We start from the raw sequence: 25,731 nt of genomic DNA, 5'->3' as shown, positions 1-25,731 counted from the left end.
TAATGCCCTAATCCCGCCCCAGCCCTGCCCTCCTGCCGCCTCCCCCCCCCCCCAACCTGGTCTTGTCAAGCAGGGAGGAAATCTGTGCATGTGCGGATTTCCTCCATGCCTGACCTGATTTGAGGAGGCTTTTCAAAACCCAGACAAAGTGTCCTCAAAAGAAAATTTGGAGGTCTGGTGACCCTAGGGGATGGGGTGGGGTGGGGTGGGGGAGCAAGGAATTTATGCATGTGCATTTAAGAGGCTGTTTGTGAGTGGGTGTATATGTATTAATTAGAGAGACTTGGGTCAATGTGAAAGGTCACTTGGACACACAAAGTCAGAGGCCTGAAGAAAGTACAAGAGGTTTATTTACAGCATGCCAGAGACTCTAGTGCAGTGAACAGCCTGCTTACTAAAGTGATAGAATCAGGAAATGCACAGACTTTTATGCCCTTTTCACTAAACATATGCAAACTAATACATGCAAAAACTACAACTTCTCATTTGTTACTTCTATAACTTTTCTACAATTATTATTGGTCCTAAGCCAGCACTTATGATAGGTTCAGGGATACAACTTATAGTCCTATAGGGAACTAGCTCATTTCTCTGCTTATTGAAATCTTACAGTTCTAAATGTTACATATACAGGAGGGTAGGGTACATCAAACTCTTATCTATTTAGCTTACAATGTGGTAAGATAGGGACATACATTTCAGGCAGATGAGGTCAGTAGATTATACACTATTTTCAGCTATGTAGGCCAGAGCAATATTTTAAACAACAGTTAACCATTTAATGACCCTACAAATGCAGTATGTTGTGTATACACAGCTGCCAAGTTACCCATTCCAGGAGGGAGTCTGGCCGGTTCTGGGTTTAAACTTACATCCCAAAGCAATGTAGTATTTGTAGTCTATGATTCTATCTGTTGAAATCAGTGCTGCAGATCCCATAATGCACCAGGATGAGGCTGGCAGAAATCCAGGACTGACCAAAAAGGCTCCTTCCTAGAATGGGTAACTTGGAAGCTCTGTAAATATGTGTGAAAGGCTTTTATGAGGCCATATCCCCACCCTATTGTTCTCTCCACTCCCTCTTTAAAAAAAAATAATAATAATTTATATTTGCATATCCTACAATTCCATGTGGATTACAAATTATTCAGGCACTCAAGCATTTTCCCCTAACTGTCCTGGTGGGCTCCCACTCTGTCTAATGTACCTAGGGGATTAAGTGACTTGCCCAGGGTCACAAGGAGCAAAGTGGGATTTTAACCTACAACCTCAGGATCCAAGGCTGTAGCTCTAACCAATGCACCACACACTGCCTTTTAATTTATTTTATCTCGATCTACTTTACTCCTCCTTACCCATGGACCTCTTTGTTACTATATGTCTCTGTTCTGTCCTTGTTATTTTAACTATGAAAAGACCCCCTCCCCCTCTTTTTTTTCTTTTAAAGTTTAGTATTGTAAACCATCTAGGTAACCACTGATAGATGGTATATCAAGTATAAAATAAACTTGGAAACTGTTTCGGGGGGGGGGGGGGGGTATTGTATTAGAAAAGCCATTTGTATGAGGGGATGTTTGTGGGTGTGTATGCATGTGATGGAATCATCAATGTGAGTGAGGGGTGGTTAATAGGCTGACCACTCCACCACTTGTGCTTTGGGAGGCTTCTCACCTCAGGAGTTGCACATGAGAAGGTGTGGATAAGGGCAAGCCTGTTGATATCGTGTACAGTATTTGGATTTTCAAAAGGCATTTGACAAAGCACCTGATGAAAGACTTCTGAGGAAATTAGAGAGTTATGGGATAGGAGGTAATGTCCTATTATTGATTAAGAACTGGTTGAAAGACAGAAAACAGAGAGTAGGTTTAAATGCTCAATATTCTCAATAGTGGGGTTCCCCAGGGATCTGTGCTAGGACCGCTGCTTTTTAATATATTTATCAATACTCTACAGATGGGAATCACTAGTAAGATAATTAAATTTGCTGATGATTCAAAGTTGTTAAATTGCAAGAGGATTGTGAAAAATTGCAAGAGTACCTCGTGAGACTGGACATCAAAATGGCAGATGATGTTTAATGTGAGCAAGTGCAAAGTGATGCATGTGGGAAAGATGAATCCGAACTATAGCTACCTGATGCAGGGTTCCACTTTAAGAGTCACTGAGCAGGAAAAGGATCTAGGTGTCATCACTGATATGTTGAAACCCTCAGTTCATTGTGCGGTGGCAGCTAAGAAAGCAAATAGAATACCAGGAAAGGAATATAAAACAAAGATGAAATGTTATAATGCCCTTATATTGCTCTCTGATATGGCCACACCTCGAATATTGGGTGCAGTTCTGGTCTCCGTATGTCAATGCAGAATTAGAAAAGGTGCAGAGAAGGGCGACAAAAATGATAAAAGGGATGGGACAAATTCCCTATGAGGAAAGGCTAAAGCAGTTAGGGCTCTTCAGCCTGGAGAAGAGATGGCTCAGGGGTGATATGATAGAGGTCTATAAAATACTGAGGGGAGTGGAAAGGGTACGAGGGGGGGGGGTGCTGAAAAGTTCTCAGCCCAACCAAGAAGAGAATGACATGGATATGGTTCAACCAATGATCTGAAACAATGTCAAAACAGAGAATCTGCAATTGGCACTTAATGAAATAAGAAAATATGCTTTTTAGCAACAGTGGCAAAATAACATGCAGAATTTAGGAAGTCGGTTGGTTGGGCTGAGAACTTTTCAGCGCCTCCTCACAGATGTGAATTGCTTGTATACTCTTTCCAAAAATAATAGGAGGCATGCGATGAAGCTAATAAATAGTAGATTTAAAACAAACCAGAGAAAAAAATCTATTCACATGTGTAATTAAACTCTGGAATTTGTTGCCAGAGATTGTGGTGAAAATCAGTTAGCTTAGCAGGGCTTAAAAAAGGCTTGGATAATTTCCTAAAAGGGAAATTCATAGGCCATTATTGAGATGGCTTGGGGAAAGTCACTGCTTATTCCTAGGATAAGCAGCATAGAATCTGTTTTACTCGTTGGGATCTAGTTAGGCGCAGTACTTGGGACCTGGACTGGCCACTGTTGGAAACAAGATACTGCGCCTTGATGGACCTTTGGTCTGTCCCAGTTTGGCAATTCTTATGTTTGCACTTTGATGGGAGATATGTATCACCGCAGGCCAGTGATAAAGAGCATGGAGAAAAAAAAAAGAGAAAAATTTCAGCCATAGCCTGCCCTAAAACATCATGCTGTGGAGATTCCAAGTGAAGAGAGAAATGTACAGCAGCTGAGCAGATGATAGGGAAGTGATGCTCAGTTAATTCTCTTGAAAGGCAGACAGGCAGGCAAACGGTCTGAAAGCACTTGCTCTTAATTTTAGAAAATTGTTAAAGACTCAACTCTTTGATAGGCTGGTATCTTAATGCATTCTGCTTAATTTTTTCAATCAAGTTCCTTATGTTCAACTTGATGTATTTTATCAGTTCTATGTATTACTTCTTTCCCTGCCATGCTGGTATTTTCTGCATTATATTGTAAACGCTTTCCGTCTTTATCTGTTTTTAAGTCCATTATTTTAATTTGTATTTTATCTGTATCCCATGTATTAGCTCACCTTGTTGTGAACCGTATATAAGAATAAAATTATTATTATTATATAGAAATAAAAACATAAGGAATAAAGGTGATACATTTCTTATTGGGCTGTTAGTGCATTGTTTGATTCGGATCAGAAATAAGCAATATATGCTGGCATTTGTCAACATGGCTTATTTCTGATCTGAAGAAGAAGGGTTGCCTGCCAAAGACAATTCAAAAGTGGACGAACAGGTCACGACACTGTGTGAAACTGAAAGAGGATGTTCGCGCTGTTGCTGGGAGTTGTAGTTTCCCACCGGGCTAGGTCCTAGGGTGCGTGATTGTGTCCCAGAAGGACTCCGAGTCCCAGCATGCCTCGGGCCGCCCATCCTGTGAAGCAGCAGCAGCCATGAGGAGAGGGGGAACTGGGTCCTGAGGATTCCTGGAAGTTGCAGCCGAGGATCGAGCCCCGGGAGCTCAGTCTGCCGTCCAGCCGCCAAATCCCGAGGAAAGCAGCGCAGGAAATGCCTGCAGAGGCCGCTGCTCAGGTGAGAGAGTTTGCAGGAAAAGGCGACAGAGCAAGCTGTGAAGTTTGGCTCCTTAGTCCCACTTCCTGGTTCCGCTGCTCTGCTTTCCCGGCGCGTGTCCCTTGTGCAAACATTGCAGGTTGTGGGCAGCCGGGCAGCACGCGCAGATGATTCCGGCAAGGAAGTGATCTTGTGTGTGTGCAAGCCATATGTTTGTCGTTATCGTTTTAGTTCCTATCCAGACTCTTAAATGATATGTTCCTCTCTATGAAGTGCTCGGAGAGAATTCTGTCCGTGATCTAGCTAGGTTTTCAGCGAGGTCTTTGTTGCAAGGACAGGCAGGGTGACTTGATGTGAATTTTGGGGCTGCACAAGTGAGCGGAAATAACTTGGAATCGATGGAGCCTCCTGCTTATTTGAAATCAGCTTGGTGCATCCTCAAAGGGGACGTGGTGGGTCCGATCAAAGGTCCGTCAGCCCTGCATCCTATACCCAGCAATGGCAAATCTACATCATAACTACCTAGCAGCAAATAAGCAATGAATCTGCCCTTTAGGATCCTAAGTCCCAGGTCTACGTGGCCACAGGAAATTATGCGCACACACAAATAATGCAACAGTAATTGCCTGTCCTTTTGCATAATGTACTAAACAGCATAGTATCTAAATGTTAAAAATACTGTATAAGCAAGTGCTTAAGCACATTTTAACAACAATCGCGCTATAATAATCATTCCAGTGAGCAAAATACCGCTGAGACCAAACCTCAGATCCCTTGGTCCCTGTTTATCTCTCACAGACACACTAGCGAGCATGTCTACTGGGAAAATTCTGCATCCAGCTTGGTGCTACATTCCTGTTTCTAATATGGCAACACAAGAATATGATTCTTGTGCTGCACTGAATGAAAACCTATTCCTGCTGTCAAATTTATGCTGTTTATCCTCTGGGGTTTTCTGTTATTTCTCTGCGAGCACTTCACTTTTTTCCCACCCTTTCAAACACCTCCTTACTCCCCCTATCACATAGAAAGCTCCCCACCCTCCTCCACTGTGCTCACATCCTGACACACCCCTGAAAACTCTCATCTGAAAAAGGAATTCTGTTACATCTCCGGATTCCTGTGAACTGGACTTGCAGAAGTGAGGCTACTTACAACTTTGAGCACCTCTCATATGGAGGCTGAGTCCAGTGCACCCTCCAGTTTTTCTTCTGCAATGGGTCATTTTTGGCGCAATTTTATCGGTGATGGCCATCTTGGATGTCAGTCAGTCTCTTTTTCAAAAGCCTGTATCTGCCTCAAAACTCTTTGATTTTGCTCCCAATCAGCTGTGTTGGACTCATCAGAGGGTGAGGATGTAAATTCATGCAAAATGTTTGTTGAGTTTCTGGCGGAAGAGTGTCCGTATACCATGTGCCACAGCGCACATGAGGAAGGGGCGGGAACCTTGGGCTTAGCCTCATCATCGTCCTCCAGGGTTAGTGAACCACTGTGGGTCCATGAAATGGGTGGTAAGTACCATCCGGGGCTTTTTTCTCATGAGGACGTGAAGCAGAGATGTGTGGCATCTGGGGACCTTGCAAGAGTCCAGCTGGAATACCTGCAGGCTTCATTTACTTCCCCTGCACCAGTCTTCTCCCCAGAATTTGTGAATCTCATGTGGAGAGCCTTTCTGACACGACCAGGACAGGTGGCGCAGCCTGCGTCGACCCAGGGAGCGTCTTCTCCCCTAATGTGTCTTCTTCTCAAGTAAACAAGCCAGCCCCTGGTTCCAGTAACTTTTCAGATCACAACGGGTCAGATGGAGTGTAGAATTTCATAAAGCAACAAAACAAAAAGAAGAGTTCCAACCTAAACTGCAGTAAAAAAACAACCAAGAGCAAACAAGACAAAACTGCAGATCTGTACAAGACGTAGGCAAAATTTATTTGTGACAAAAAAATTATATGCAAACCCTTTTACCAATTAGGGGACCCGACACGGTCCGTGTTTCGGATTGGCTGACATCCTTTAGGACAGCGGTCATGGAAAGGGATTGGGACTTTTGGTATACAGGGGCTTTGGAAAGCAAGGGTTCCAGTGCCAAGCTGCCACTATACAGTTTTTTTGTGACTTTTTTTTTTTTTCCCTCTATTTTTACCATGGACCCCTGACGAAGGTTTGTCCGAAACACGGACCGTGTCGGGTCCCCTGATTGGTAAAAGGGTTTGCATATAATTTTTTTGTCACAAATAAATTTTGCCTACGTCTTGTACAGATCTGCAGTTTTGTCGTGTAGAATTTCATGCCACTTTTGTCCCAGGGTTCTGATTCAGTCCTGGATGACTCCAGTTCCTTGTTTGGGTCCAGCAACCAAGAAGCCTCCCTGGTTGCTGACCGGGGGGATGATCCTCATTTCTGCTGCCTTTGCAGGTTAGTCTCTGTCCACCATTTTATTTCTGATGTGGTAAGCTGGATGTCCAACCCTCCACTTCCCAATGCACGGAAATGAGTGGTTTTAACGCCCAGACCTCTCTTTTCGGCATATCCAGACATTACTTCCCTGGTCTCGGAGCAGTGGGAAACCCCAGAAGTGTCCTTGAGGGTGGCTAGGGCCATGGCTAAGCTTTATCCCATGGCACTGGATTTCCAGCGGCTCTTTGACTAGCCATTGTTGGATTCGGTCACTAAGGTCACCAAGCATACTACAGTTATTTGATATACCGCCATTATTAACAAAAAGAAGTCAAATCAAAGCGGTTAACAATAGATAAAAATCAAAGGGAAATAATTCAAAAATAACAGGGAAATGTATGCTGTACAATTAACAATACAAGACAACAAAATGAAAGGTTTACAATATCAAGAGGTAAGAACAAGAAGATAGGGAAGAAAAAAATTGCAAGAAGAAGAAAGCAAAGGAAGAACTAAACTGAAGTGTTAAGAACTAGGGTCAAACATCAGTTTGAAATAATAGGCTTTCGAATGTGATTTAAATGATTTAGGAGATTTTTCTTTGCGCAGATATAGCGGAAGGGAGTTCCAGAGCTTTGGAGCCATTACAGAGAAGGTTGTGTTATGCTGAAGGATTCTCAGGACCGTAGGGTTGGCATGATCCTTAAGAAACCATTTGAAGCTCTTGCTCGTGGGGATCAAGGCTGTCGCCACGGTTTCTTTTGCTGCACGAACCTGCCACATCAGACTGTGCCGGACTCCTCAGCCTGCCTCCATCTTGTACGGAAAGGGGTAGATTATGTAGCAGATGCTCTCTGTGACCTTAGGGTCAAGAGCAAGGTGTCAGTTTATGCAGTTTCTTTTCACAGGAGGCCTTTCTGACCATCTATCCGTGCTTACCAGCCACTCCCGGCTTAGCAAGCCAGCGTCTAAGGCCTCTATTGCATACATTGCCTGCGGGGAGCAGCCACCATTCTCTCTCTCTCGGTTCACTTGACTGGGAGTGTTGCCTCTTCCTGTGGGCAGTCTCGGGCAGTTTCTCCTGCAGAGATTTGTAGAGCAGCTACTTGGGCTACTCTGCATCCGTTTTCCAGATTTTACAGAGAGGATGCCACCCTTTGGGTCCTTGGGTTTTGTGGGCAGGCTCTTCTGTCCCACCCTAGACATCACCACACATTCAGAATCCAGAGTAGATGTAACAGAATGAAAGATTAGGTTCTTACCTGGATAATCTGTCTGTTAATGTACGACCCGCCCTATGTATATTCTGTATCATCTGCTCTCTGCCTCGGATATTTCTGTGTTCCAGGCCTGGAGTATTTCTCCTGTCAGCCAGATGGCCAAATGCCAAGAATCCGGTATGAATAAGTATATTCCTAATCTTATCTTTTATCCTTATTTATATCCCGCATTTCCCAAGGCGGGTTACAACATAGCACATACATAATCAAAATTTTGGCTATGCGCCTTTGATCTGTTCTGTTTCCAATATGAGGAAGCTGTGTTAAGTTCCCCTCCTGAGGAAGCGAACATCTGCGAAACTGGAGTTGGGGGGAGGGGGGAATAGATTTGCGTTTCTACGCTTCAGAAGTATTGTAAGCTCTAAGCAGGCATATGGTTGGCCTAAAGGTTGGGACTCATGATGATCCAGCCATGTCTATCCAGATAAGTTAATTCAGAGTAGAGTTTATTAAGATAATTTCATTTTAGTGGCAGGAGGACAAGTGAGTGCGCTGATGGTCCAATTGGGCAATCTATGCTACGTTCACTTCATGTTGAACACTATATAGGTTGTGGGTCTGAGCACTACACATATCATTTATTTTATTATTTTTCAGAACTGTGATTTGTTTAGGGCAGGGGTAGGGAACTCTGGTCCTCGAGAGCCGTATTCCAGTCGGGTTTTCAGGATTTCCTCAATGAATATGCATTGAAAGCAGTGCATGCAAATAGATCTCATGCATATTCATTGGGGAAATCCTGAAAACCCGACTGGAATATGGCTCTCGAGGATCGGAGTTCCCTACCCCTGGTTTAGGGTTTTGATTATTTGATCACAGGTTTGAAGTATCATACTCCCATAGTGTATGTGGTCAACATACATAACAATAAGCAAAAAAATTTCAACACATACACAATAATGAAAGCAAACAGCATAAAATCTCAAAGAACAGGCGACCAGCGCCTATGTACAAGCCCAAAAAACTGGTTCAGCTTCTATATTTCATCATCCAAAAGAGATGTCTTTTTAATAATTTTATTTTATTTTTTTTTTTGAAACTATCTAAACTTGTCTGTTGACGAATATATTGAAAAAGACTTCCACTCTTTAGGATCCTTACAAGAAAACGTTTTGACACAGGTGAGGCTGGACTCATTTAGAGCACTGGTCTTTGACCTGGGGGCCGCCGCGTGAGCGGACTGCTGGGCAGGATGGACCACTGGTCTGACACAGCAGCGGCAACTCTTACATTCTTATGAAGACACTTTCAGCCTCAGTTGTTTCACATTCGGGATATATAAATCTAATCTAATCTGAATTTTTGTATCGCGCTTATCCAGTATGGATTCAAGGTGATTTATGTTAAGAGGCCCATAAAGAAGTACCGTATGTATTCGAATATAAACCGGGATTTTTGGGCCCAAAAATGGAGGTCCCGGTTTATATTCGGGCCAGCGCCCCCCTCCAAGAATTATTGCAGTCCATCGCCAGGCTCTGCACTCTGTCCCCCCCTCCCTGCCCTGTCCTCGTACCTCCTCTGCCAATCCCTGGTGGTCCAGAGGTGCAGCGGGCAGGAGCGAGCTGTCCGCGCTCCTGACCCAATGCTAATCCGGTCGGGGTGGCTGCTACAAGATTGGCAGACCTTTTGGCGCTGCTGCTCGGCGCTGAGCGGCTTCCTGATTGGCTCCCGCAAATTCTCACATGGAGGTTGAGTTACTTCTGTATAGGAGGTGGATTGGGCATCCCTCCTGCCGCGTTCGTTCAGGGGAGGAGGACTGGTGGCCGTGGCCACTCTACTTATCGCAGCAGGGGTATCCAGAATTGGGTTTATTTTAGGCGGCCTAAGGCCCGATTCTATATACCGTGTTTCCCTGAAAATAAGAGTGTCTTATTTTAATTTGGCGCCCAAAAAAGGCACTAGGTCTTATTTTCAGGTAGGGCTTATTTTTTTGTTCACGTACATGATCATCTCTCCCTTCCTTTCCTTCACCCCAATTCTTCCTCTTTGCTTTCCCCCACATATGTAACATCTTTCCTCCCCCTCTCATCCATCCCCTTGTGCCTTCCCTCTGCAGCACCGGGCATCCTATATAGAATCCAGGCCTAAATCTGCAGCCCTGTTAAAAACTTTACTTCACCTGTAGGGTTGGCATTTTAAATCAGCGCAAAGAGGTGAAGTAAAAGTGCTTTAGCTTTAGTGTCCTTTCCTGCACAGGAAGTGCTTCTATATGCAGGTATGTTCTCTGCATTTGCAATACATGAAATGTGCTAAGCTTAAAGCATGTTTTTTTAAATCTGTGCTAAGACCTATATTAAATACAAGAGTAACATTACTATGGAAAAATACCATATTTGCCAGCGTATAGGAAGCACTTTTTTCCCCCTCAAAATATGCTTAAAATATGGGGTGCGTCTTATACGCTGGTAATCAAAATGATGGGCTCCTTTTACTAAGGTGTGCTAGCGTTTTTAGCGCACGCACAAAATTACCGCGCGGTACGCTTCTAGGATAACGCCAGCTCTAACGCACCTTAGTAAAAGGAGCCCTATGAGTTGAAATTTCAGTCAATCTAAAACTTCCGGTTTATATTAATATTCCATCACGTTGTTTCTGCTCTCTCTCGGATACCTCGAGGTCTCACAAGTATATACTGTAGATCAGGGGTGTCCAATGTTGGTCCTCGAGGGCCGCAGTCCAGTCGGATTTTCAGGATTTCCCCAATGAATATGCATGAGATCTATTTGCATGCACTGCTTTCATTGTATGCTAATAGATCTCATTCATATTCATTGGGGAAATCCTGAAAACCCGACTGGATTGCGGCCCTCGAGGACTGACATTGGACACCCCTGCTGTAGATGAATTTCTGGGTTTTGAGGATGAAGACTAAAAGGTATCCTAGTTACATTTTTTGTAGACATAAATAACTATAAAATTAGTACAGTAAATCATTATGGAAGTTCATGAAAAAATGTAGAGAATTATTATTTTTTTCTTAAAAATGTGTATAATTGATAATAATTGAGTGTTGATTATGAGTCAGTTTTTGTTTATTGTGGTACATATCCAGGGAAGGGTGGGAGGGGGTTATTTATGTCATAAATTGATTCTTGAATATTAACATTTGGGAGGGAAGATATTTATTACTTAAAATAGGCTAAGGTTTTTATGGTAATACAGTGGAACCTCGGTTTGCGAGTAACCCGGTTTGCGAGTGTTTTGCAAGACGAGCAAAACACTCAGCAAACTTTTGACTCGCAAACCAAGCACTGCCCCGATAAACGAGCACTTACAGACCAGGAAGTGCCGCTTCGGGGGATTCCTCTTCCGTCTTCCAGCCAGCCTTCCATGTCGGGTGCCTTCCGCAAGTTGGAGGATCTCTGTCTAGGCCTGCGCGGCAGGGTGCCATCCCGCCTGCGCATTGACGTGTGACGCACACAGCGTCAATCATCGGCATTGTGCGTGTCGTGCGCGGCATGCAGGTGGGGCGGTGCTCGGCTGCGTGGGCTCGGGTGGGGGCTCTCCAGCATGCGAGGGGCATCCGACATGGAGGGCTGGCCGTCAGATGGAGGAGGCATCCCTCTGAAGCGGCACAGCGGGGTTCTCCAGCAGCTGGCGGACATTAGAGGCATCCCCCATGAAGCAGCACTGTGGGTTCTTCTTCGGGAGGCGAACGGAGGAGACGGTGCTGCAGCACCCGGCACCCGACAGGTACAGACCCCAGGTTCTGGAACAAATCGTTGCTGTTGCCACTATTTTCTATGGGGAACTTTGCTTTGATAAACGAGCATTTTGGATTACGAGCATGCTCCTGGAACGGAATATACTCGTAATCCAAGGTGTATAGAAACATAGAAACATACCGTATTTGCCGGCGTATAAGACGACTTTTCAGTACCTTAAAATCTTCCCCAAAGTCGGGGGTCGTCTTATACGCAGGGTACTGTTTACATCACAGTTCTTCAACCGCCGGTCCGCAGAAAATTCCTGCCGGTCCGCACAGGACCGGCGAGATGGACCCGTTAAAATTTCTGCCCCGATGGTGTTTGCAGAAATCTTCTGTTCCTCCCAGCCTCGGGCGATCAAGACAGGCGGTCATTCCCTCTGTGAGTCTCGCCTATGCGGAAACAGGAAGTTGAAACAAAATAGGCGGGACTCAGAGAGGGAAGGTCCCGACGTTTGCAGCCTGTCTTGATCGCTGCCCCTGCTGAGTCGCCGAAGAGGGCCGCAGGGAAAGTGCAGGCAGAGAGAAGATGGTCAGCGTGCACGGGGAGGTCAGCGTGTCGATTGGGGCCATCAGCAGCGTTTGTGCTGAGTCTGCCCACGTGCAGGATGCGGCGGGTAGGGGCCTCCGACTCGTCTTGGGCGGCTGGGCCTGCGGTGCAAAGCTGTTTTTGCCGGCTTGGGGGGGGGGGGTCGCGAATCGGAAGAAGGGGTAGTCTTATATGGCGAGTATATAACAAACTCTATATTTTTTTTTTTTTTTTTTGTAACTCTTTATTTAACCACTGCGTTACAATCACTACTGGTACACCTGTACATCAAAACCATACATTCATGAATACAGTGTATACATTAGATTCCCCTTGTCCCATTCCCAACCCACCCCTCCCCTTCCCCCCCCAACCCCCCCCTGACCCTCTAAATTACCCATCTCCCGATAACATCTAGTTCCCCCCCCCCCCACATGAAACATCCAAAAGGAAGAAGTAACATAACATAATCCTAATATGTAAGAGATGCAATGGTGGTCCCCCTTCAGGGATGCACCATCTAAGCATGTAATACAAATTACTCAGAGTTTCCCTCCATCTCTAGGAACCTTCCCCATAGGTCCTCAAACTGTCGCCTTTGGCGGGTAAGTAGAGCCGACAGCCTAAATTTCTCACATACCCATCCTAATTTCACTCGCATCATCGCTACCGTAGGTATCGTGGGGCTCTTCCATAGTGATGCCAGCACCAGTCTAGCAGCTGTAAAAGCCAATCTAACTAACTTGTCCTGCGTAGCCTCCACTGTCCCTGGGAGTACCCCCAGCAAAGCCGCCTCCGCTCCAAATGGCAATCGACATTGCAAGAGGCACCCCACATAGCGGAACACCTGAGTCCAATAATCCACAAGATGGGGACACTCCCACCACATATGAATGAATGTACCCCTCAGGCCACACCCTCTCCAGCACTCCCCTGCACATGAGGTACCCATCTTTGCAAGCACCACAGGAGTAACATACCATCTCACAAGGAGTTTAAGAGCGTTTTCTACCAATTGTGGAGCCACCGCCACATGATGTATTCTTAATGCTATTTGTTCCCATTCCTCAATCGTATAGGTGTGCCCTAAGTCTACCTCCCACGCCCTCATATATGTGGTCTTCCGATCAGGGTCGGCAAGCAGTAAGCGATATAATTGTGAGATGCAACCCCGACGCACTGTGTCCCCCAACATTAACTCAAACCTCGAGCACTTATATGCTGTAGGGTCCCCCGCTTTAATGCGCATAATATAATCCTTCACCTGTAGATAGGGGAATATATCACGCTGCTCCAAATGGAAAGAGGCTTGGACTTCAGGAAACCCACGAATTCGCTCCCCCTCCAACAGTTGGCCAAACCATCTCAGCCCACCTCGCTCCCATCTACAAAAGACTCCACCCTCCCTACCCGGAACAAAATCCTCTGCATACCTAATAGGCAAAAAATGTAGACCCTGCATCCTACCCACCAGTTTTCTACCCGCCCCCTTCCAGACCCGTAGCGTCCATCTTATAAAAGGATTAGCAATAGAAGCAATATCCGTCTCCCTCAAGCCCACCCACGGTAGATAAGACAGAGCCGGTATGCCCCTAGGATCTCCCAAGAGACCCTGTTCCACCCGAACCCACAATTTAGCTGGATCCGCATGCCAATCCACAACCGCCCTAAGCTGCGCCGCCCTGTAGTATAGTTCCAGATTGGGTAACCCCAGTCCTCCCTCCTTAAATTTGAACATGGCATATCTCGCCACCCGAGGACGCCTACCCTTCCATATAAATTGCAAAAGGGACCTATGCCAGCGCGTAAAGCAAGCTTTAGGGACCTCAACCGGAAGCACTTGAAAGAGATAAAGAAATCTGGGCAGGACCATCATACGTACCACCTCCATTCTGCCCATCCAGGAAAGGTACAGAGGGTCCCATCTACCAAGATCCCTTCGCATTGTCTCTCCCAAAGGGAGATAATTAAGGCGGAACAGGGTATCCCACTCCACCCCAAGCCATATCCCCAGGTATTTAATAGGGCCCGTCACCCAACGGAAGGGTACCCCCTTTTGCAGTTCCAGGGCCTCCGCCGCTGGTACCGAAATATTCAAGATCTCCGTCTTAGACAAATTAGCTTTAAAGCCCGAAATCCGCCCATAATCCCGCATCAAATCCCGCAAAGCCAACAGCGACCTCTCCGACCCCTCCACAATGGCCAAGATATCATCCGCAAAAAGGGACAGTTTATGTTCACCCCCCTGCACCTGCACCCCCTTCACAAGCCGAGACAGACGGATGCTTTGAGCCAAAGGCTCAATCACCAAAGCAAACAGCAGGGGAGAGAGCGGGCACCCCTGTCTCGTCCCTCGATGTAGTTCAAAGGGCTTGGAATAGACCCCATTAACTTTGACACAAGCCATCGGGTTATGGTATAGCGTAAGGATCCAAGAAATGAATCGCGACCCAAATCCCATCTGGTGTAGCACCGCCTCCATAAACGTCCAATCCACCCGGTCGAACGCCTTTTCGGCATCCACCGCAACCGCCACCCAAGGGGACCCTGATCTACGGGCCTCCCACACCAAGTTCAACACCCGCCTAATACCATCCGCCGCCTGCCGCCCCCCAATGAACCCCACCTGATCCGGGTGGATCAGGTCCGGCATATGGGTCGCCATCCTATCGGCCAGAATACGGGCCAGGATTTTGGTATCAATTCCTAAGAGAGAGATAGGTCGATAGCTACCACACACAGACAGATCTTTCCCTGGCTTAGGGAGTATCGTAATCCCTGCCAAGCGCATATAGAATGGCAAGCGCTCTCCCTCTTTCAGGGAATTAAATAGTCTAGTCAATAAAGGTGCAACCAAGGGAGAAAGTTTCTTATAAAACAGCCCAGTAAACCCGTCGAGTCCGGGTGACTTACCCGGCTTCAAATGTCTAATAACGTGCAACACCTCCTCCACCGTGATATCCCCCTCCAGCCCCAGTGCATCCGAGCTAGATAGGGAAGGCAACCCTAAATCCCTCAAATAGGCTTGGCTCTCCACCTCCGAGCCCTTAAGCTCTGGTGTATAAAGCTCCTGGTAAAATTCCCGAAACCGCCTTTGTATTCCTACCTCGTCCGTAAGTACCGTGCCATCTCGCTCCTTAATAGCCAAAATATTACTCCTAGACTGCTGCAATTTGACCCTATGAGCCAAAAGCTTACTAGCCCGATTTCCCGATTCAAAATATTTAAGCTTCAACTTCTCAAGATTAAACTTAATCACCTCATCTTCCAACTTCCCAAGGGCCATTCGGGTTTCCTGAAGCCGAAGCCTCACCTGCGGGCCTCCCTGTCCCCTCTTATGTTGATCCACCAGAGTGCGGAGCGTCTCCCGGAGCTGCAGTTCCTCCTGCTGCCGGGACTTTTTCTTATAGGCTGCTATAGAGATCAATTCCCCCCTTAACACCCCTTTTAAACTTTCCCAGATCGTCATGGGGGAGAACTGATCCACCTTATTAAACTCTAGGAAATCATAAATCCCCGTTTCCAGCTTTTGTACTATTTTCGGATCTCCCAGCAGGGTATCGTTCAATCTCCAATACGTATCTCCCCCCCTAGGTCCTCCCCATTTCAGATCCACCCAGAGCGGGGCATGGTCTGACCATCCAATGGTATCAATCTTGGTATCTATCACTTTACCCCCCCACCCTTTATCCACACATACCATATCAATGCGAGTGTATACCTCATGTACAGGGGAATAGAAAGTGTAGTCCCGACCCATCCAATGTTGAACCCGCCACCCATCCTCCACATTAAGGACTTCCAGAAATCTCTCCAAACATTTTCTATCCTTCTTAAGTCTATCACCCCCCTTGCCCGTGGAATCCCATTCTGGATTAAGAACCAAATTAAAATCCCCCCCCCACCACCACCGGCCCCACCTTAACCGACAAGATCTTAGACAGGAGGAGGTCAAAAAAGGGACCCTGTTGAGAGTTAGGTGCATACAAATTAACCAACGTTACCCGAGTCCCATCAACAGTACCAGTCCAGATAAGCCACCTCCCTCCTTCATCCCTCCATTCCTTATCTGGGACCACCCGCAACTTGTGGGAGAACAAAATCCCCACCCCCGCCTTTTTCCGCTCCACCCTATTAGAAGCCCAAACCCTCACGGGATACTCCCGAAACTGTACAAGCTTTTCCCCAGCTTTTACAAAATGAGTTTCTTGAACAAAACAGATATCAAAACGTAGGCGCTTAACTTCTTTCAACAACAGTTGCCGCTTACGTGGCATGTTAAGCCCCTTAACATTCAAACTGCCCAATCTGAGTACATTATCCCCCCCCATCCCCGGCTATAGACATCACCCCCATCACCTCTGCACCTCCCCCCACCTTCTCCCTTCGTAACCTAGTCCCCCCCCTCCCCGTCCCTCCCTCCCTCCTCCTCCCCTCTCCTCCCCATCTCTCCCCACCCCCCTCCCCACCTAACCCACACTCCCATTCTCCCCACTCCCTCCAAGACTTCAAGTGACTTCACCACCCCCCCATGTCACCTTTGTGATACCTCCCGTCCCCACATCCACACCTCATATGCACCATGACCCCCCACCAATCATTCCCCAGACCCTCACCCATACATGCCCAGTCACACTCCCAAAGTCAACACTAGATCAGCATCAAGGTCCAGGACCCAGCAGCGGGTAGTCTCGACCGCCCGCAGCCAGCCACTCAAGTGTCCGGGGCCGCAGCTGCACTCAGCTCGGCTGCCTCTCCGTCCTGTCGAGCGCTCTGCCGTCCTCTCCGTCTCTGGGGCACCGCTTTCCACTGATACCGCTCCAACTTCTGCGCCGTCACTTTGCTCAGAACAGAATCTCCCATTTTCACCAGACCCTCCTTCAGAAGTACCGCCTGCAGCTCCGCCACGGTCGTCACCCGCTTATGCACTCCATTAAAAGTAACCAGTAGACCAAACGGGAACAGCCAGCGATATCTCAAGTTGTTCTGCTTCAACACCTCCAGCAATGGGCGAAACTCCCTCCTCTTCTGCAAAGTGATGCTCGAGAGATCCTGAAATATCTCCACTTTCAAATTCTTCCAATTGATAACGCCCAGGTCTCTAGCCTTCTTCACCAGACGATCCTTATCAGGAAAATGGTGAATGCAAGCAATAATATCTCTCGGGTAATCCCCATTCTTCGGACCCAGGGTTCGGTGCGCCCTGTCCACTCTCAGGCCCCCAGAAGTGTTATCAGGGGCTCCACCATCAGCCAGCAGGAACCGGCTGAGCTCTTGCACCACTGCCACAGCGTCCCCATACTCAGCTGTTTCCGGAACTCCCCGGATCCGAACATTGTTCCGTCGGGACCTATTTTCCAGGTCCTCCACCTGGGCACAGCAGTCCAGAAGATCTTTCTGGACTGCCTTCACCTGAGTTGTGAGTCCCTGAACCGACTCTTCTTGCTCTCCCAAGCGCTTTTCAGTGTCCTCCACTCTGCCCAGCAAGTCTGCAAAGTCCTGCCTTATCTCTTTTACGGCCTCTTTTATTTTGCCTTTCACAGCCGCCACCTCCTCTTTTATTTCCGTAGCCCACAGTTTCAGGTCGGCTTTCGTAACTGCCGCCGCCGACCCTGCTCGCCGTAGCCTCGGGGAAGCACCGCGCTCCGATTCTTCTTCCGACGCGCTGTCTCCCGACTCGCGCGCGGACAAGCCCGAGGTCCCGCGCACGTGGCGGAGGCCTCCCTGCTCACCTCCACGCTCCGACAATCTGCCGGGCTCCACTCGTTTTTTCGATGGCATCCCGCAAGCGCCCCGAGCTTCCCCCACACTCTTCCGACCTCGGGCACTCTGAATTCGGCGTCCCGCAACGGGAAAGTAATGCGCTCTGGAGGGGAGAGTCAGAGCAAAGTCTCTAACCCTCCATCTTGGATCGTGACGTCACCGGAAGTCCAAACTCTATATTTTAACTGTAAAAGTTGGGGGGTCGTCTTATACGCCCAGTCGTCTTATACGCCGGCAAATACGGTATATGTTTTTGTGTTTTATTGAATGATTATTGGGTGGATGAGTGGATGGGTGGGTGGGGGATATTGGTTGATTATAAATGTGCTTTTATTGTACCATATGTTGAATTTGTTGTATTGCACTGGTGAAGTTTTAAAATCAAATAAAGAATAAAAAAAAAAAAAAAAAGTGTATAAAAAAGAAGGGGTGTCTTATACGCCACTGTATCCCGGCAAATACGGTACATGCTAAAACCAGAGCTAAAAAAGCATGCTAAGTTACTGTGCTTTATAACACTGGAGCTATTGTCTTCTAACCCATAAGATGATCTCTTGAGGGACGACAAACATTGCCAAACATTTTCTGAATATCCAGATGCTCGGTCACAGCTACCACTTTGCCACCAGCTGCCCCAGCCGTTGCCAGGGTTTTACCTTATTGCCACCTATTTCAGCTCTGCTTAATTGCCCCCTGATAGGATCTGCTAAAGCCCAATTAAGGGTCTAAGAAGCGGCAGAGCATGGTGTGTGTGTTATTTCTACCTGATTTACTGTTTTCTTTGTCATTTCCAGGTGCTGGTGACACTGGAAGAGGAGTGGAAAGGGTTAGAAGAAGGCCAGAGAAAACTGAACAGTGACGTGATGAGGGATTGTGATGAAAATTATGAAGCATTGATCTCGCTGGGTAAAGATAAGCTTTCTGTTCTGTTGATCTAAGCCTGACTGAAAGATTATGTCCATAATAGGTTAGCCCCCTTTTGGATCAGGTTGCTTGTTCTTTCTTCTTTGTGGTCCAGTTCAACTGGACTTAGTACTGGAATATTGGGGGAGAAAGGGATTTGGACTTGAATACAGCCTTTTTGTAGTTATACAACCACACTCAAAGTGGTTTACACCCAGGTACTTCAAGCATTTTCCCTATCTATCCCAGGGGCTAACAATCTATCTAATGTACCTGAGGGAGTGGAGGGTTAAGTGACTTGGGGGTCACAGGGAGCAGCATTGATGTTTTTACAGTACACTTTGCCAATAATAAATTTTGCCTTTTCAATAGCTAATGTCTTTGCATTTTCATACACCAGGCTGCACGGCTCCTACGCCTGAAGTTTTATCGAGGATTGAAGTGGAGAACGAGGTGCAGAGCCACAGTGATCAATTTGTCTCCGAGGCAAGGGAAAATGCGACCGATCCTAGCACAGACTTTCCTGTTATCACATCTGTGTTTTCAATCCAGAATAAAGAGAACGGGCTGCAAAGCTGCAGGGATCCATCTGAGTCTAGGGGTCATAGTCCCGGTCCCAGCATAGACCTGCCGGTTATCACATCGGTATTTTCAATCCACGGTAAAGAGGATGATCCATCCGTCTCTGAGGGCAGGGAAAAGAGCGGTCCTAGCCCAGACTTTCCAGTTATCACATCCGTATTTTCAATCTACAGTACGGAGCAGGATGAGGTGCACCTCGGCGATCCGTCTGTCTCTGAGACGAGGGAATGTAGCTCCAGTCTCGGCATCGACCTTCCAGTTATCACATCTGTATTTTCATTCCATAACCAAGAAGGCGGTGAACTGTGTTGCAGCGATCGGGGCGTTTCTGAAGTTCGGGAAAAGAACGCCAGTCCAGGTACGGACCTTCCAGCCATCGCGTCTGCATTGTCATTCCTTAATCCAGACGACGGCGTACCACAACGCATCGATCAATTTGTTTCTGAAGCACAGGAAAATAGCCTCAATCCAGACGTGGACCTTCCCGTTATCACATCCGTATTTTCATTCCCTGGTAAAGAAGGGGGTGAGCCGCAAAACTGCAATGATCAATTTATCTCTGAAATGGAAGAAAATGACCCCAATCTAAGCATAGATCTTCCAGTTATCACTTCTGTGTTTTCCTTCAGCCATAAATCAAAAGAACTGTGTGTTGTGGGACATCCTGACTGGGAAAGCAGAGAGAGTCCTGTACCAGGTAAGAAGTGAGGAGCGATTACGGTTGGACACTTATGGTAGCAAAATATTGGATGTCTGATGAAGGCATACGGCGTTGAAATTTATCGTGTTTTCTGAAATGCAGTTAAACATGGTTGATATAGTGTTACTAGTGTTTAAGCCCGTTACACTAACGGGTGCTAGAGTAGATGTCTGTATGTCTTTTTTTTTTTTAATTTTCTCTCTCTCTCCCTGGACGCTGTCTGTCTGTCATTCTTTGTGTCTGTGTCTCTCCCTGGTCCCCTGTCTGTGTGTCTTTCTTTCTGTCTGTCTCCATGGCCTCCTGCTTGCCAAAGCAGCCCCCTTTCCCTCTCCCCCTGTTGTGCAATGCCTGCCTGCTTCGTGGCCCCCCTTCTGTTCCTCCCCCCCGATTGCAGTCTGCCCCCAGCACACCCCTCCCCCCAAAGCAGCCCCCTTTCCCTCTCCCCCTGGCTCCTGGTTGTGCCATGCCTGCCTGCTCTGTTTCCCCCCATGATTGCTGTCTGCCCCCAGCACAACTCTCCCCCCAAAGCAGCCCCCTTTCTCCCTGTTGTGCAATGCCTGCCTGCTCTGTGGCCCCCTTCTATTCCTCCCCCCCATGATTGCTGTCTGCCCCCAGCACAACCATCCCCCCAAAGCAGCCCCCTTTTCCTCTCCCCTTGTTGTGCAATGCCTGCCTGCTTCTTGGCCCCCCTTCTGTTCCTCTCCCCCGATTGTTGTCTGCCCCCAGCACACCCCTCCCCCCCAAAGCAGCCCCTTTTCCCTTTCCCTCTGGCCCCCTGTTGTGCCATGCCTGCCTGCTCCGTGGCCTCCTTCTGTTTCCCTCACCCCCATGATTGCTGTCTGCACTTAGCACAACCCTCCCACCAAAACAGCCCCCTTTCCTGCCTGCTCCATAGCCCTTCTTTTTTTGCTTCCCCTCCCGTTCTTACCCTCCCTCCATCCATCCATGGTTCCTGCTACCGCTACCGCTCCTGTTCCTGTTCAAAGCGGCCTGCTTAGGTTCGCGGCCGGCTGTAGCGAACCTCGCAGGCCGCTCTCCATATGGTAGCATGTTCCCTCTGACGCGATCACGGTGCGGGAGGGGGGAGTCGTCGATGTGTTCCCTACCGGACACTGCTGCCGCCAATGCTGCTCCACACCGCCTTCATCCTGCCGTCTGGTGTGCCAAGCCGGCACATGTGCTTAAGCCGCCGGCCACGGACGGACACAGCACATGTCAGGTACCCACAGCCTCCTAAGTGCGCATACGCGCTTAAGAGAATTATTATTATAGATGTTTGAAGAAATGGATACAAGTGTATATAATGTTATGTTTGTTGAGGTCTGAAGGGGACTTACTACTTTAGCTCATGCTGTTAAGGAATATTAAATAGCAATAAATAGGATTAATACATTAATGGAGCGGGTCTTATAGACTAAAAGGGTTCGAATGAAGAGGTGTTGAAAAGTTCTCGGCCCAGCCAAAAAGAGAATGACATGGATATGGTTCAAGAAGGGATTGGACAATTTTCTGAAGAAAAAGGGGATAGAAGGGTATGGATAGAGGATTACTACACAGGTCCTAGACCTGATGGGCCGCCGCGTGAGCGGACTGCTGGGCACGATGGACCAATGGTCTGACCCAGGAGAGGCACTGCTTATGTTCTTAACAATGCCAAAACATAGAATTTCATTTCTACAGATTGGCACTTAACGAATTAAGGTAGCTCTCTTTCCAGCTACAGTGGCAAAATAACGCTCAGAATTTAGGAAGATGGTTGGTTGGGCTGAGAACTTTTCCAAGTTTATTTCATATTCGACAAACCGTCTAGACGGTTTACAATGCTACATTTTTAAAAAGAAAAGGGGGCATTGAAAGTTAAACTATCAAAGATGACATAGATGAAGACAAATGGTAAAAAGAGGCCCATTGAGATACAATAAGAGGGAGGTGAAAAAAGGATGGGAATCCCAATGCGTAGAATTTCCCAATTAATAATTATTATTATATTCCTCAGAAAAAAATAGATTCTGCCCAGGATGTGTACCGTTTGGTATCAACCAAAATTAATTTGACAGAGTTTTTGGAAGATAGTCAGGATATGATCCAGACAGGTTCCACCCTGGTGATAATATGCATGAGTGAGATGGATAAGATGCTATTAATGAAATTATACTTTAAAAACAGGTTAACAAAATTTTGTGGAGATTTGGTTAGCATTTTTCCAGATGTTTCTAGAGCCACCCAATTAAGGAGGAAATAATTTTTGAAATTTAAAGTTAGAGTTAATTGGCTCTCAAGGCATCGTTTTATTTAAAATTTCCGTGTAAATGCCTTGTTAAATTACAAGATACTGAATTTGTATTTTGGGGTCCAATACAATTACAACAATTTTTACTTGCTAGAGAAAAGAAATGATTAATGATCACTGTTTAACCATAGAGAATAAGAGGAAATAATGATTATTCCCACTAAGTTAGGAATATATCAAGATCCATAATGGATGGATTTTGAATTTATTCCTTTTTTTCCCTATAAATTTTGCTTTGTAATAGAGTATATCTCCCCATTAATGTGGGCTTGAAAAGGAATTATGTATGGAATTTTTTATTATTGTAAAGTTTAAGTTAATGAAGCCTTTTATTCTTTGTTCATTATGATAATGTAATGATTGAAAATTATAAATATTAAAAAAAAGGGGTGGGAGTAACGATAGGAAAGGGAAAAGCGGTTTGAGATTATTACCCAGCACCCCCTTGTAGTTGGAGGGAGCAAGCGTTAGTCTAGAAGTCTTTATAGCCGGAACAGATTTATTTATTTGAGGAGAAAGTTGAAAACTCGATTAACTCAATAGATGAGTTGGTGTAATTTTCACTGCTTTGAAGAAGATACAGGTGATGTGATTAGATGGAGGGAGAAAGTGAAGTAGAAGCTAGGATAATAATTTATGAAGTAGTTATGCTGTATAAGATTTGAGAGTTCTTTTATAAAACTGTGGTAAGAATTGGCCTATGTATGTCTTTCCCAGGTGTTAAGGCTAATTTTACCTTAGCCATAAGCAGCGGCGTAGTGAGGGTGGGAGGCGCCCCCCCCCCCCCCCGGCCTCTTCGTTGCTTTCCCCACACACTCTGCCATGCATGCCCCTCATTCCCTTCTCCTGTATCTCTTTAACTTCCCCGACACAAGCAGCATCACCAACTTACTGCTTGTGTCAGCTTTGGCTCTCCCTCCAATGTCACTTCCTGCGACGGCAGGAGGAGTGGGCGTCCCTCCTGCTTCAGTTTTGGTTCCGGGGGTCATTGTGGGTAGGGACCGTCTTCGGTGGGGGACAGGGCGGCTCGCAGTTTAAAAAAAAAAAAGAGGGGACAGATATTGCGCGTGTCTGACACGCACATAACATCTGTGCCATTAGAATAAAGAAAAAAGCCCCAACATCTGAGTGGCAGGAGGCTGCTTCGGGGCTTCCCCTGCTGCTCGGTGGTTGGGGCTTCCCCAAACCGGCTCTGCACATGTGTCAAAGTCGCTCTCACAGCGACCGATTTGGATGGGATTATGGTGATCTTCCATGAAAATCGTTTGCATGCTAACTTGTTGGAACATCGGTTGCTGTTTCAGAATCGGCCAAAAAGTCGGCCCACACGACCGTGTTTAGTGCATCTAGCCCTCTGTCTTCTACTTAACAAAGACCTTGGCTTTCTTTCCCACTACAAAGAAATTCAAACTGTTTTGTCACCTCTTCATCTCCAATTACCACTGAAATGCGTTCATGTTTCCCTTGTATATACTGATGTTACCAACATATGCTTATTTCTGATCTGAGGAAGAAGGGGTTACCTTGGAAACCTAGTCATAAACTATATTAAGTTAGTCCAATAAAAAATGTATTTTTTTTCCTTTGTGTTTTTCTTTTATTTCTACTTATTACCTGTTGGAGACCTGAGGCCAGTGGATGCAGCCAATCCAGAATTGATATTGGAGGAGGCGCGCATAGAGCCTTGGGCTGTTCCTTCCTCTGTTGCCCAGAGCCTGACCTTCATGATTTAAACCAGGGGTGTCCAACCTCGGCTCTCGCCAAGTCGGGCTTTCAGGATTTCCCAAACGAATAGGCATGAGATCTATTTGGATACAATGGATGCAGTGCATGCAGATAGACTGCATTACGGCCCTCGAGGACCAATGTCGGACAACCCTGCTTGGCAGATAAAGGCCAAATGGCCCATCCAGTCTTCCCAACCGCAGTAACTATTATTTCTTTCTCTCTCCGAGAGAGCTCACGTGCCTATCCCAGGCCCTTTTGAATTCAGACACAGTCTGTCTCCACCACCTCTTTTGGGAAGACTGTTCCATGCATCTAACACCCTTTCTGTAAAAAAGTATTTCCTTAGATTACTCCGGAGCCTATCGCCTCTTAACTTCATTCTATGCCCTCTCATTACAGAGTTTCCTTTCAAATTAAAGAGACTCAACTCATGCGCATTTACATTACGTAGGTATTTAAATGTCTCTATCATATCTCCCCTCTCCCGCCTTTCCTCCAAAGTATACAGAGTGAGATCTTTAAGTCTGTCCCCATATGCCTTAAGATGAAGACCACATACCATTTTAGTAGCCTTCCTCTGGACCGACTCCATCCTTTTTATATCTTTTTGAAGGTGTGGCCTCCAGAATTGTACACAATATTCTAAATGAGGTCTCACTAAAGTCTTATACAGGGGCATCAGTACTTCCTTTTTCCTACTAGCCATACCTCTCCCTATGCAACCAAGCATCCTTCTATCTTTCGCCGTCACCTTTTCAACCTGTTTGGCCACCTTAAGATCATCACATATAATCGCACCCAAGTCCCGCACTTCTGTCGTGCACATAAGCTCTTCCCTCCCTATTCTGTACCGTTCCCTCTGGTTTTTGCAGCCCAAATACATGACCTTGCATTTCTTAGCATTAAATTTTAGCTGCCAAATTTCAGACCATTCTTCAAGCTTCGCCAGGTCTTTCTTCATGTTATTAACACCATCCAGCATGTCTACTCTATTGCAGATTTTTGTATCATCAGCAAAGAGGCAAATCTTACCCGACAGCCCTTCAGCAATATCGTATATAAAAATGTTGAAAAGAACAGGCCCAAGAACAGAACCTTGAGGCACACCACTGGTAACATCCCTTTTCTCAGAGCGATCTCCATTGATCACTACCTTCTGTCGCTTTCCACTCAACCAGTTCTTGACCCAGCCCATCACTTTGGGACCCATCACGAGGGCACTCAGTTTATTTATCAGACATCTGTGTGGAACACTGTCAAAGGCTTTGCTAAAATCTAAATACACCACATCTAGCGCACTCCCTCTATTAAATTCTCTGGTCACCCAATCAAAGAATTTGATCAGATTTGTCTAAAAAGACCTACCTCTAGTGAATCCATGTTGCCTCCAGTCCTGTAATCCACAGGATTCCAGAAACTTGACCATTCTCTATTTTAAAAGTGATTCCATTAATTTGCTTACCACAGAAGTCAGACTTACTGGCCTGTAATTCCCTACTTCTTCCTTACTGAGGGACCACATCCGCCCTTTACCAGTCCTCCGGTACCACTCCTGACTCTAGAGACTCGTTGAAAAGGTCAGTCAGCGGAGCTACCAGAACTTCCCTAAGTTTCTTCAGCACCCTAGTCCCCATTGCTTTGTCTACCTTTATTTTAGCTAGCTCCTCATCAACACAACCCTTTGAAAATCGATCAGGGTCTATTACTCCTCCATCCCTATTCACGTTTGTGTTCTGCAGGAAAGGGAAAGGAATACAGAAAA

At 46.4% G+C, this 25,731-nt stretch overlaps 1 protein-coding gene across 3 annotated transcripts in view; it reads left to right on the top strand.

Annotated features, from left to right (window-relative positions):
* The first annotated feature begins 1,688 nt into the window (after positions 1 to 1,688).
* The window catches only part of LOC117354452 (zinc finger protein 2-like), a 32,527-nt gene continuing 8,484 nt past the window's right edge, over positions 1,689 to 25,731 (top strand). Inside the window, exons 1-3 of one of the 3 annotated variants that reach the window (XM_033932030.1) lie at positions 1,689 to 1,809; positions 18,561 to 18,672; positions 19,070 to 19,948. In XM_033932030.1, the coding sequence (XP_033787921.1) occupies positions 18,630 to 18,672; positions 19,070 to 19,948 (922 nt within the window). In that variant the 5' untranslated portion in view covers positions 1,689 to 1,809; positions 18,561 to 18,629. Of the gene's footprint in view, positions 1,810 to 3,923; positions 4,116 to 4,419; positions 4,563 to 18,560; positions 18,673 to 19,069; positions 19,949 to 25,731 lie in introns of those variants that run through there. The other 2 variants (XM_033932029.1, XM_033932031.1) reach the window with 2 other exon arrangements.

Source organism: Geotrypetes seraphini, chromosome 2 (genome assembly GCF_902459505.1).
Source record: "Geotrypetes seraphini chromosome 2, aGeoSer1.1, whole genome shotgun sequence".
In the NCBI taxonomy this organism is placed as follows: Eukaryota; Metazoa; Chordata; class Amphibia; order Gymnophiona; family Dermophiidae; genus Geotrypetes; species Geotrypetes seraphini.
Note: the sequence above shows the minus strand (reverse complement) of the source record. Positions and strands in the feature narration are given on the sequence as shown.